The sequence below is a fragment of the Simochromis diagramma genome, unplaced genomic scaffold, assembly GCF_900408965.1.
Source record: "Simochromis diagramma unplaced genomic scaffold, fSimDia1.1 OVJJ01000293.1, whole genome shotgun sequence".
Lineage (NCBI taxonomy): Eukaryota > Metazoa > Chordata > Actinopteri > Cichliformes > Cichlidae > Simochromis > Simochromis diagramma.
The window spans coordinates 18,531,622-18,546,153 of record NW_024386801.1 but is presented as its reverse complement, the minus strand read 5'-3'; the positions used below and the strand labels follow the sequence as shown (position 1 = coordinate 18,546,153).

Sequence of the window (14,532 nt, the reverse complement as noted above, 5' to 3'; positions counted from 1 at the left end):
AATACTCAACACGTCACAAAATGTGCAATTAACAAAAAGTATTGCAATATCATTGTATCGTGGGCTGTCTGATGATTCTCACCCAATAACTACCATAATCTGCTAGTTGATATTTTACTTAGTGTGACCTAAAACTATCAACTGAGCCCCTGAAGTCATCAAGAAAGTGTTCGCTAAGGTCCCAAAGATGCCAAAGTTTGAGGGCCATTTGAAGCCTGAGGAGCTGACCCCTACTATCCTTTAAAAATAATTTAGTTTTAAGACATTTCCAAAGTTAACAATGGACTGTGGTGGTTTCCAGGTTTTTGTTTTGTTACTATGTCTAAGCTTTAATTGGTGCTGACTAAGGTAGGCAGTCCACAAAGCAGGGATGAATTTATTTTGACCACGGGAACGACCTTAAAGTCATACTAGCCAAACATTCTTCATCAGAACTGCATGTCTTACTTTTTCTTTCTTTCTTGTAAATTTCAGCTGCCTCTGCCATTGCAACACTTCCAATTAGACAAAAGTAAACACTCCATTTATTCCACAGAAGAAGAGCTGACACTATTATATATGAATTTGATGTCACAACCAGAAACGCAACAGAATGCCTTAAAACCCAGAGGGATTTCAAGGCAACCCGACTCGTCTCACAAATCTTAGTAATAAATAGTTATACAAAGGAGCCGTGATGTCACAGTTAATGCTAACTGCTCATTAGTTTTGCATGATATGCGATGACAGCACTGATGCTGTTGTTGTCTGAACTTTTGTGAGGTAGTTTGAACAGCTAAGTTGTAACAAGGCCAGACATTTTGCTCCAGTTGGCAACTGGAAATGCCAAATATTTTCATCCTCGTCCAGTCCAACTTTTGATTTCATGTCGACATACAGATGTCGGAAACCCGACTTGAAAAGAATTGAAATAAATCCCTTTGAAGGGGAGCGTTGTGACTTAACACCCCACCCCCACCCAGCGAGAAGCATAAGTGTACATATCTTTCTTAATAAACGAGTACATCATGCTAGCATAAATGTTTGGCACGAGGGTGAATTTATAACTCTGTCTGTGTAAATATGAAATATATATAGTCGTTTAAGATTAGAGTCTCTCTAAACATTAAAAAGAAGAACAGCTGTTGAACACATCAGGGCATGGCTTCAATTAAGAGATTCAGTTTGTGCTTTGGAGCTGTTGGAAGTCTTTTGTTGTAGTTCTGCGAGTGTAAGTGTTGTTGTCATGGTTGAAAACTTATTATCCAGGGTGCAGAGGAATTTTGGACTATTACTCATTCTGTTTTATTTTAAAATTGTTCCTCCTCCTCAAAGTACTGAAAAATTCGAGACGTTTGCTTTTTGTGTCTGTGTCCATGCATTGCATTGACTTTAAAGATAACATTTCTGAGATGGATAAAAGTTGGTTGTGAGTGCATTCCAGCTAAGGTCATTAACTCCAGCTCCGTTTTATCTGTGTATCTGATTGGCTGCTGTAAACACTATTACATTTCCTGCTAACTCAGCAGAGGTTTTTTCTTCATGTTTGTCTATCCTCGAGGCTTTTAAGGCCAACTTTAAACGCCGGCAGATATCGCAGAGTCCTTTTGACCCCGTCAGGCATTCTTGAAGAAATGTCTCTTCTCTTTTTCTTCTCTATTTTCAGCTTTTCTGCACATGATGTTCCCTTCCTTTCCTGTTTTTTTTTCCCTCCCCCTCTGTTCCTGTACTCTCCTCCATTAAGATTAAATGTCAGTGTTTATCTTTGTCTTCAGATTTCTGTGCTTTATTACCTTCTTTGAATAAAAATCATAAGTGCTTCTACAGGCATGTTCTGGACTGAATCAGCTTAAAGGCTTTTAATAGCAACAGACTTGGAGCTGAATAGATAATAGTTGTTTTTTGTGATGTCATTGAAATATAGAGTTATGGTAAAACACGTGAGCATAAGTATTAGTAGTAATTTGAGTCTGTATCCAGTTTTCTGTAATGCATCCATGATGAAACAAAATACAGCCCTGATAGCAAAGTATTAGGGGGGAAAAGAAAATGGCACAGTATACAGGAAGTGGCCCTAGCATATTGAAGACTTGCTAGCGCGCTAGGTTTTAGGTTGCTGAGCAGTTAACCAACTAGACACTTTCAGGTGTAACTATAGATGGTAAAAAACATGGACATAGCTTCCTGGTTAGAAAAAAAAAAGCTAATGTGAAAGTGCCTTTTGACCTCCAGATGGCGATAGCTATGGTGACAAAAAGGCTTCCACATATATAGAAGTCTATGGGGAAATAGCTTTCTGTTTTGAACTTTGTAAACACTTAATGGGTTGGTGGTCACATTAAGTTTTATTTTATAAACTTTGGTCATATATTTCAAAATGGAGGATTACCTGTGGTATGCTGATTGGTGAAGGCATTTGTTAGCCAATGACTATGTGATTTTACAGTACAGCATTATATTGCGTTTTTGTTGTTGTTTTTTTAAAACAAGATGGCGACGGTAAAAATGCTAATCTCTCAAGGCTGCACTATCAATGGGCTAACGACTAACTAACAAACAAAGCTAACAAAGAGAGCAACTGTATTGATAGACATGGTGGAGGCTAGCATAGCTCGCAGCAACTAGTAGAACACATAAACATTAAAGAAACTAAAACATAGTACACAGTACTACTGGTATATTTTCTTTTTTTCCAGGCAGTATGAAGACGGACGTGTAGCTTCCAGTTCTGAAAAGTGAGATCAGTGAGGGAACGTCTTAACGTCTGCATTCTAGTTAATGGCCACCAGAGGGCTGATCTTTGCGCTTGTAAAGAGACTTCTGGTGTCCTCGGCTCCTGATGACTTTATTGATTTATTGAGTATATTTTTAAAAAAGTCCAAGAGTCACTTGTCACATGTGGTTTCAAAACCCATGGGTGGCAACCACAACGCAACTTTACAAATGAAAGGTGGCATGATTATATAAAAGAAAGGCCCCATCCTTCTATTCTAACATCTGTGGCCGTTCCTCGTCACAAGCATGTGATGACACTGTTTGTGTAATTACACAAGTTCCACAGTGCACTTTGTTTTTTCTTTTTTTGCCGTTTACATTCTCAAAGCTGAGAGGCCAACAAAGAACAAATATGTCATGAGTTCACTGCGGTGCTTGACACAGACGTCAGCCCTTTCACACTCTCTCTCTCACACACACACACACACACACACACACACACACACACACACACACACACACACAGCCCATTATTAATGGTCAGTGTTTTGTGGCGACAAGCCTCACTTGTCCTCAGTTTAGAAATATTTCTGTTTACCTCTGTCCAGTATGAATAACACAGACTAATCTTATTCAGGCACGTTAGTCCTTCCGGTGTTTGAAATCTTTGAAACAGTATTTCCAGATTTGTTTGTTTTACTGTTCGCCGAAGATTCATTTTGATTACGCAGACTCAGAATGGCTTTCTTGTTGGTATTTAAACTTTTAAGGCTTATAGACGACTACTCTAGTACCACATACAGTGTTATACAAGTCCGTCAGTTCAGCGACTGCAGCACATTTTTATGGATTTTAAAATGTCATGTCGTCACCTGCAAGATATTTTTCCTTTTGCTTTTCAGAGAGAGAGAGTAATTTACCAATTCTGAGTCCTAAAGGGAAAGTGGGGGTATTGTGTGTTTTGTGGTTTTCATTGCAGTAGTGATGTCATTACATACTGGAGACTGCACATTTCACATATTAGCCCAGTACAGTTTAACTAACACACACGCACACATGCACACGCACACATGCACACGCACACACGCACACAGCTCTAGAGAACTGCAAAGAATTTCTTTAAAAAGGCGAGGTCAAATTAAACCTTACTTTTAATAGTTCTTGAGGAAGTGTTGATTTTGTAATAACAGGGTCATTTTTGTTCAGCTCACTGCTGCTCAACTTAGTGCTGGTAGGGTGGGGGAAAAAAAAGCTAATTATTGTTTTAGAAAAGTGTTCACAACTCCATCAACTAGCTGCAAAAGCTGGCTATTCCACTGGTTTTCACACCCCACCTCTTATTCCTCTCCAGTGACTGCATAGTTACTTGGTGACTATTCAAGTGTTTGAAAATCATGGTCATCCAACATGGGTTAGGGCTGTTCGATATAACGATATATATCGGATGACGATATAAAAACGTCTATCGTTTCATTTTACGCTATCGTTTGTTTCGTAGTGTCGCAAAATAAACTGTTTACGGCAATATTTTTTCATCGTTTTGATGGACACTGTAGTGGCTATATTAATTTCTTAAAGTTCTCTCTTTCTCTTATATTTAATATAACCACACTACGGACGGACAAGCGCCAGTTTTTATGCGTTGTGGTTAGCAACAACGACGGTAAAACCATCGCGTGTCCGCTTGTTTATGTTCCAAATAAACCTTTCACAATAAAGCTCAAGATCCTGTTGAGACTTTTCAAAATAAACTGAATCACGTGAAAGAGCAGATTATTTACGGATGAGAAGTACAAAAGAGCCGCCAGGTGCTAATAAATAAACCTTAGACTCAAACGTTAGAACAGGCTTTTCCCCGCAGCATGCCGTGTAATAAATACTCTCAAAGAAAACGGCGGCCGTTACAACTTATGTCTAAAAATGTATAGTTTCATACATCGGTTAAAACACTCGACTCCATGCCTGATGGAGTGCCTGATCCCATCTGCCGGTGGATCACTGACTTCCTGACGGACAGGAAGCAGCATGTGAGGCTGGGAAAGAATGTCTCGGACTCCCGGACCATCAGCACCGGCTCCCCTCAGGGCTGTGTTCTTTCTCCTCTGCTCTTCTCCCTGTACACCAACTGCTGCACCTCCACCCACCAGTCTGTCAAGCTAATCAAGTTTGCAGATGACACCACCGTTATCGGACTCATCTCGGACGGGGATGAGTCTGCCTACAGGAGGGAGGTTGAACGTCTGGTGTCCTGGTGCAGCCACAACAACCTGGTGCTGAATACCCAGAAGACAGTGGAGATTACTGTGGACTTCAGGAAGCACACAGCTCCACTCCCCCCCATCATCCTGACTGACACCCCCATCACCTCTGTGGACTCGTTCCGCTTCCTGGGTACCACCATCACCCAGGACCTGAAGTGGGAGCCCACCATCACTTCCGTCATTAAAAAAGCCCAGCAGAGGATGTACTTCCTGAGGCAGCTGAAGAAATTCAACCTGCCAACACGGACGATGATGCAGTTCTACACTGCAATCATCGAGTCCATCCTCACCTCCTCCATCACTGTGTGGTACGCTGGAGCCACTATCAGGGACAAACAGAGACTGCAGCGTGTTGTGCGCTCTGCTGAGAAGGTGATTGGCTGCAGACTCCCATCTCTGCAGGACCTGTACACCTCCAGGACACTGCGGCGTGCAGCTCGGATCTCAGCTGACCCTTCTCACCCTGGACACAGTCTGTTTGACCTGCTCCCCTCAGGCAGGAGGCTCCGGTCCATTCGCACCAGAACCTCTCGCCATAAGAACAGTTTCTTCCCCTCTGCTGTCGGACACATGAACAATAACCACATGACTGTTCCCACCACTAACACATGACCCTACGCTGTGTTCACTGCATCATTCCATGTTTGGCACTGATCACCACCTGCACTCATGTATATATCATGTATATATCTATCCACTTAGCACTTTTAATTCTTATTCTTATTTTTATATTTTTATGACAGTATGTTGCACTGAAGCACCGCAGCAATTTCCTAATGTTGTAAACCTCCTCAACATCTGGCAATAAACCCTTTCTGATTCTGATTCTGATTCTGATTCCAGCTATGATGCGCAGCTGAAAACACTTCCTGCAAGTCGAGATTCACAGAATTTACAGAAAATGTTACATTTTTGTGATTTATATCGTTATCGGGACGATAGAATTCTTATATTGGGATGTGAGATTTTGGTCGTATCGCACAGCCCTAACATGGGTCACACGTTAGTGCACTGCTTAGTATTGGCGACAGGCCAAGTGTCACCTCTGTGTCACTCTGGATTCCTCTCACAGTCCAAAGACATGCATGTCAGGTTACCCAGCTATAGGTTTGAATATAAATGTGAATGGCTGCTTATCTCTATGTGTTATCCCTGTGATATAGCAACGTGTCCAGGGTGCACCCTGCCTTTTGCTCTGTGACATAGGGATGGGCCCCTTTCATCACTATTGTACAGTCGAATGTTAATAATATAAAGCTTTGTATACTATTCCAAGAGTCACATACCTTTTATATAAAGCTTTTCTACTCAACTTGAGCACTCAAAGCGCTTTATACAACAAGCCTCATTCACCCATTCATGCACACGTTCACACAAACACTTTTTCCTGGTCAAAGTTCTTTCTGTCTGATATTTACATGCATTGACACTCTGGTGAATGCGTTGGGAGCAACTTGGGATTCAGTATGTAGTTCAAGAATAGTTTGGTATGGAGACTGGAGCAGCTAGTGATCAAAACACCAACCTTTCAATTGCTACATGACCTGAGGTACTGAGCTACACCCTAAAGATAATGAATTCTCAGGTCTAGTGTTGGTCCTGTGACGTGTGTTTGTGGCAGTAGTGAGAATGACTTCATTCCTAACTAGGGATACACCAACTCAGCTATTTCCACTTCCAATCCAACACCATTACCCTGGCTGTGGGTAAGTATCTCCCAGTACTGAGGTTGTTGCTGTGGTGTGGCTAAGTAAACACGGAGCAGCATAGAACTGAACTGAATGAATCAGCTTATTGTCACCGATTGCATCGCTTATTGTGTCCGATCCAACTTTTTGGGTCAGTATTGGAACGATATCTGATCCATTATCAGACTGATGCATCCCTACTTGTATTTTATCCCAAACCAAAATCTCTTCCCAAATCAAAACAAGTTGTTTTGATGCGTAAACCGAACCCTAACCAAAGAGGGTGTAAGTAGCTGGTTTCTCATGCTTTCTTTAAAATGTGTTTAATGCATCTGTTAGAATTTTATAAAAGCCATTCACATAGTATTTAGAGATCACAGTTACGATTCATGTGCAACAATTTACATAGTATAGTTCTACATTTCTCGCTACCCAGACAAGCTGATTCATTCTATATATGACCAACACGTAGTGCAGCTGTGCAGCAAACCAATAAACTTTGTCTTTAGATTTATACACACTATCCATATCTAAAGAGGCTCCACTTCAGTTTAAAGATGACTACACTTCAGGATTTAACAGTAGGGCTGATTTAAATCTAATGTGACCGGAATCCAGATGACACAGAGTTAAAATTAGACACACTTGCCTAAAAAGTGCTGCGTTATAATGTCTGGATCATAAAGAAATCTGCAGTCTCTGGAGAAAAATACCAATGACAGTGCTTAATAAGGACACAGTAATAGTGAAGTATACAATCAAAACATGCTGTAAACACGGACTTTCCGCTCTCAGTGAAGACGTGCGTTTCCCGAATTTGCCCTGCAGTGACCCCAGGCTAAGTGAGAGGCTGTGGGAATGAGGAATGTAGCAATGTCTATTATCTCAACTGTCTTCACTTATTTCCTCTTCATTTTAAACCTCAAATGTATAATTGCATTTATCAAAAACTGTGCGACCTGACCGCACAGGCATTCAGGCTATAAAATATTTTCCAAGACAATAGAAGTAGCGTGATGGCAGCAGCAGTGGATCACAGCAGGAGGTTGCATAATCCTTTTTACTTGTGGCGATTCAGTCAAAGCTGTTGGAAGTGCTGCTACAATATGGACGACAAGCATTTAATCGCTTACATGAACGCAAACAAACCAACTATCTTCAGCTAGTTATTCTATTCACCCAACTCCTTTTGCTAAGGAAGAATGATTTTTATGCTGCTGAATTTAAGTTTTCTTGTTGTCAGCTGCCTCTCGTTTTTGTTTCCTCCTCCTTTCTTTCACTCACTCTGTGTCCAAAGCCTTCTCCAACCCCTTGTGGAGCTCTAATATCTCTCCAACACACGCCCATTAATCTGTCACATGTGAAACACTGTGGTAGCTGGTCTGGTTAGGCAAGATAAACAAATCTAGCAACTTTCCACACCACTGATTGTGTATCATAAGATAAGATAAGATAGAACTTTATTAATCCCTCGGGTGGGTTCCTCTGGGAAATTTGGTTTCCAAAAGCACAGCACCGACAGAATTTTACAGTACAGAATGCATATATATAATATTGTATGTATATGTATATATATATATATTATATATATACATACACACACACACCCACACACACCACACACACACACACACACACACACACACACACACACACACACAATCACACACACACACACACACACACACACACACACAGACATATATAAATAGAATATACGAAGGGGATAAATAGGAATAAAAATACAATTGAATTGCACATTTCAAGTATTGAGGTCTATTGCACCATTGACTATTTACAAAAGTATTGCACAAAGGTATTGCACAGTGAAGTGAAGAGGCACTACAGCTTAGTTGTTCCCCCCTCCTTTGTCCTCCTGTTTCCCCTCCCTCTCCCCTCCAGAGAGGAGTTAAACAGTTTGATGGCGTGTGGGACAAAGGAGTTTTTAAGTCTGTTAGTTCTTGTCTTGGGGAGAATCAGTGAGCATATGTAAAATAGGGAAACAGTACGACACTTGGAAACGAATTCAGTTTTACTTCTAGCCTGATGCACTTCTTTTTCATTTTGTTTGTGGATTTCGTGGCTTTAAATATTCTTGTGTTTAGCTGTAAGCAAGATCCTCTTTGTGCATCAGCTGTGCCAAGAATTTCAAGAGAGGAATTGTTTTTTGTTGCTTTGGAAAGCTAAGCAGCAGAATTTTACTATATAGTTTTGCATGAAGTCAGAGAGGACGTTTAGCTGCAAGGAAGAGCACGTCAAGCTGTTGTGGGATTCTTTATGATTTCAGTCTCACTCACACACACGCACACAGAGCTATGAGTGCCTTTCCTTTATGTCCCGCAGACATGCTTTCTTGTGCTGCACATTTTCCTCTCATGTGGAAAACAGAATACATAAATGTAGGTCAGAGCTTCAGACTGCAGTCCACATGCCTCTTCTGCTGGAACCGGCTCCAGCTGCTATTCATGCTTTCCCACACTTCTGCCAGGAGTTTCGAATGAAATGCCGTGTAGCATGACCTCAGATTTACAGTTAATGGATGAGTGTCAGGCAAGTACTTACAAAGCAGAACACCTAGCTTGTCCAGACTAGTCCTGCTTCCTGATTTTGAGCTCAGGCTTTTTGAGGCTGACGGTCTGATGGGAAATGCAGAAATGGCGACGTGCCATCCGACTGCCATGTTCGGCAATTGGAAAGTTACTTCATAGCAGTCTGGGTGAATGTGGTCCCGACTAGCAGTAGGCACACTGAAATTAGACATTTGGTATGCAGTGAAACAAGAAGTGATTGTGTGGTTTCCTCGGTGCGCTACCCTGTAAAGTGTATAGCTTACAGTAGTTAATGTCTGGGGAGAAGGTTCCAATGTTTATCTTGAGATATTAAAATCAGCATAGCGATATAGCATGTTGTACTATAATGGCGAGTAATAAAAGTCTGTGACTGTTTCTGTATTTATCTTTTATTACAGCATATGGGTTTTTTTTGGTTTAAAAAAAAGACCGCAGACAATTTAATTGGGAGGTGAAAGGGGTTGGCATTTAAGGATTAGATTTAGCAAATTAGACAAAAACATGGTGTTTAGCATGCAGTAGTGTTCTTTTATTTGCTTGGTTTATCATTTTAGATTTCTGCATCCACCCAAAAACAATAGAGGTACTCGGAAATATGTTGCTTGTTTTAAATAAGTCACTCTGTATAATTCTAGTAGCACTTTCACGTTTCACCCAGAGCTATAAAGTGATTCCTAAGAAACTGAGCTGTTTTCTGCAGACTCTCCAGAGCAACCAGAGCTTAATTGTCTTACTATAATGATTTTAGTGTATATGTGTGTATATATGTCTGCATGTTGTGCACCAAAAACTGTAATTCTTCACCCTCAATATACATAAAGCAATCATTTTGAGTAGAACGCAACTAAAATAAAAAACAAAACAAAAGCCAAAAGGTTTATTTTATCCAACTCTGCTTAGCCAACTCAGGGTATCATTTTACATTGTACTTGTGCAACAAAATTACAAATTTACATGTAACTAATTCAGTTAAAGTCAGTATTTTTTTTTTTTTTTTTTTTTTTTTTTGAGACATCGTCACACATACAGCAATTATTAATATCTCTGTGTGTGTTTGTGTGGTGTTTTTTTTTTTTTCCATTTAAAATAAGATTTATTATAAATCCCCATTTTGATTGATCAGCCATATTGATCATCGCTCTAAATTGAATGTCAAGTTCAGCGTAATGAAAGCTTGTTATGTGGCAGTCACCAAAATTTCTCTCTTTAATGGAGTTTTGTTGGAGACACTATTAAATACAGAGTAAAACATTTGAAAGCGTGTTGCAAGCCTGGCAAAAAAAATGCCCACAGGGCATCATCTTTGAGGTTTTTGTGTCATTCGCTATTACGTCTGAATAAAAAATGCAGTTCTCAGAAGCTCGGATAGTAAAATCAAAACAAACGTGCATTGCCCCACACGCCACAGAGTTAATGAGAACCTATTGGCATTTTTTTTTTCTTGACACAGGTGCCTTTGCCAAGGTGAAGGAGAGCCAGCGGATGAGTGACGAAGGGAAAATGGACCAGGATGAGGCTGACGGCATTAGGAAACGCTGCCGGACTGTGGGCTTTGCCCTCCAAGCGGAAATGAGCCACTTCCATCAGCGACGAGAGGTGGACTTCAAAGACATGATGCAGGCCTACCTCAGGGAGCAGATAGCCTTTTACCAGCGTGTTGTCCAGCAACTGGAGCGCACCCTGCGCATGTACGACTGTCTGTAAAGACACCGGACTGCTTTCTGGGTCAGGATGTCAAGAGAGAAAAGGGAATGCGCACACACAGAGTGGAAAAAGGAAAGGGAGATTCAAGTCTTGACTCTTTCATCAATGGTTCAGTTAAAAAAAAAAAAAAAAACAACAACAAAAAAAAACATTTGCAGATGAATGAAGCGTGGGTTTACTGGAAAGACATGCAAAGCCAGTCACTCTTTCACTTTGATAGATTCAAAGTTTATGTTTTATTATTATTTTTTTGTGTGTGTTTTTTTTTTCTTTTTAAGACCTACTGTATCTTTTATTTCTGAAATACACAGCACACAACATATTGTTTATTTGACATAATTTAAGGTGTTGGTTACATTAAAGTAAGAGTATAGGTTTCATATTCATAGTGGATCTATAGTAGAAACGGGTTCTGTTTTTAAAGTCGTCCCTTTTCTCTTGAGTGTTGTGTAGCGTGGCCTCCACCGGTGATTGATTGAAGTCACATCCAGTGTAAAATGTTTAAACTTTTAGCTGAACTTTCAACAACTTTCATTAAACTATCCAGAATGTCCTCATCAGTACTTCCTGGCCAAAGAAGTGCACTGTACGCTCAAGAGGAATTAGCCTTGTCGATTGCTCGCATGGCTCAGGCGTTTCATACTTCACGTTAGTTACTTTAACGAAAAAGACAAATGGCTGTCTAAACTTTGCACCATGTGAAAAATGTACTGATAACGTGTAATTTTGTGAGTCCTTTTTTTGTTTTCTCCGTGACGTTTGTGCCTTTAAGGGGGACCGTTGTCTGTCGTCTGCAGTGTGGCTTGTGTTTTATGGGGCGAATTGTTGGAATGAGCTCAGTTACGAGACGAGTTTGCACATGTTCCTTTTTTTTATTATACTGTTAGGTCATCCTGGGTGTGTATGTGTTGTGTGGGTTAAGGAATGTAACGCTGTGCAGATCAATTCCCTTGTCCTTGATGGACAAAACAATGTTTCTTTATATGTAGCAGCAGGTGTATCTGTAAGTTTCATATGAAAAGTGTTCAGGTAGTTTAAGTGGAGCAACTTGTAATCATATAGTTAAAACGAGACCACATTCCTCCCATTGTATTACCAGAGTCTTGTGTTCATATTAAGCATTTTACAACACTGAATGCTCACAAAATAATACTTAGTCTCTTTCCTAAAGCCATAGCAAAGAAATGCATTAATTCACTTCCTTGGCATTAGTTGGATGAGGAGATTATTAGCACACTGGGCCTTACTGCACTCCCTCAGTTAAGAAATATGCAGTTTTAGCTTCTAAGCAAACTTCCAGCTGATTGGCTGTCCCTAATAAACAAGATTTTACCAGCAGGTGGGCGGGGCTTCTACACTCATAGACAATTAGTAGTGTGATACTTTTTTGGTGTCAATCTGATAGAAGAAAATACAGGACCAATATATTTCCGATACCAAATTCCTTTAACCCATAAAGGCATGAATTTGCAAATTTTGAATACATTTTAATTACCACTACCACTACTCTGATTACTGTGATTGTAACTACTTTCCACAGTAATTACTTGATACAACAAAACACATCCCTCATCCTTTCATGTATTTTGAAACTTTTTTTTGAGACCTGAAATGTTAATGTTCCTGTCTCTAAAGCACTTTCGGGTCAACATCTGTTGTTTAAATGTGCTTTAGGCTATAAATAAAATAATCGGGAGCCTGGTTCTGTCCCATTGATGATTAAAATGGATGTCTACATTCCCATAAATTAAAACTGTTGAAAAACTGATGTGGAAACACTCTAGTTACTGATTTTATTAGTTGTTTTGTTGTTACCCCTTGAACAGGTAGCCCATCAAATTGCCTCCTGTAAAACCAACTTGTCCTTAACCCTTGTTTTTGTACTTATTAAGCAAACCAGATGCAATGTGCTGAATATAGATTATCGCAGTGCTGGCAGATTTTCTTTTCTTTAGTCATAGCTAGGCTAGCTGTTTTCCTTCTTTTCCAGTCTTTGTGCTAAGCTAAACCAGGTGCCAGCTAGAGCTTCTCACGTAACTGACTTGACCAGAGAGTGGAACTGATCCTCTCATTCAACTTACAAATCAAATACTTGTTTCTTATTTTCCCAACATAAAACCGTTACTTTAACAGCAAGTGGCTGTGAGGGCTAGAGGTCCACTTACTCATCTGGTTTAACAAGAGAACATTTTCATGGCAACTTGCTGGTTTAGACAAGACTATCTTTAGCATTACCTCGAGGGAATGTTTTCTGACTCTGCTTTGGGATTGAACAGGGGTCGATCTAGCGGTGGCGTGTTTGGGTGACAAGTGGAATGAATTCATTTTTCGTGAAAATCTGCTGCAAATTTCAGTCTTTTAGAATCTTATTATGAGTGTCCTGTAACAAAAACAAAAAAACATGCTGACTCGGCATGCAGGTTTCCCGGCAAACGAATGCTCTGGTGTGTGTGTGTGTGTGTGTGACTCAGATACCGGTACTTTTCAGTCCACAACTGCAGTCTTCGACTGCCTGTTGTTGTCTAATTTTGAACAAACTTTTGCGTTTCATACGTAAATTGTATTTTCTTTTCTTTATTTTATTTTATTTTTTTTTAAATTTCTGTCAGAATCTACACTCATGACAGACCAAAGATGTGTTAGATTTTTCTACTGGGGCACTCGGTTTTGTTGTGAAATGATAAATGCTCTCTGGTTTTCTTATTCAGTCTGTTTCAAATATTTGGAAAGACCAAAAAAAAAAACAAAAAAAAAAAACAAAGCAAAAGAGAAACATTCCACAAAGAAATGATCATGGACACCAAAAGGTTGGTGCAGGATTTGGGGAATACAAAGACATGCAAGGCAAAAAAAAGAAGACCTCTTTATGTTCCAAAGCTGGACGATAAGTTAAGTGAAAGACATTTCGCACAGATGACTGTTTCTTAATACGGATGTTTGACTTTGTGAGTTGTAGGAGCTCTGTGCTTTAGCTTCTTCCTCTGAAATACCAGATGGTGATTTTTCAGTAAGGAATGTGTCACTTGATTAAGGGGAAGAGGACGTATAAATCTTAATAAAAAGTCATGATGGTAATTGCTGTCTTGTTTTTGTCGTCCATTCAGAAGTCACACCCTGCACTAACATTATTCCGCACGTATTTCATCTCCACTATTTAGCTGTTGTGTTTCTATTTATTCACAATGACCTCCTTTTTAAAGAAGCTGATAACTAAAGCCTGCATTGCTTGTCCTGTCTTCCTCCTCTCAGCCCCCAACCGGATGGCCGCCCCTCCCTGAGCCTGGTTCTGCTGGAGGCTTCTTCCTGTTAAAAGGGTGTTTTTCTTTCCCACTGTTGCCAAGTGCTTGCTCATAGGGTGTGTTTTGATTGTTGGGATTTTTTCCATATTTTTATAGGCTCTTTTTTTTATTGTGTCCACCCTGTGCGTCAGGATATTGGTGATAACAGGATATTATAACACATGCAAACAGTTTTCCCCCCTAAAGTAACCAAAACAAGCACTGCCGGGAGCTGTTATCCCAATTTTCCAGTTTGCGTAAACATACATAGACAGTGAGATGATAACAAAATAAATAAGACTCAAAGAAATGTATGAACATCCTGGCTAACCATGTG

General features: G+C 40.0%; 1 protein-coding gene across 1 annotated transcript in view; it reads left to right on the top strand.

Moving 5' to 3' along the window:
* The window catches only part of snx33 (sorting nexin 33), a 28,773-nt gene extending 14,781 nt beyond the window's left edge, over window positions 1–13,992 (top strand). The window contains exon 2 of the mRNA XM_040026300.1: window positions 10,664–13,992. Coding sequence (XP_039882234.1) covers window positions 10,664–10,917 — 254 coding nt within the window. The 3' untranslated portion in view covers window positions 10,918–13,992. The remainder of the gene's footprint in view (window positions 1–10,663) is intronic.
* Window positions 13,993–14,532: the final 540 nt, after the last annotated feature.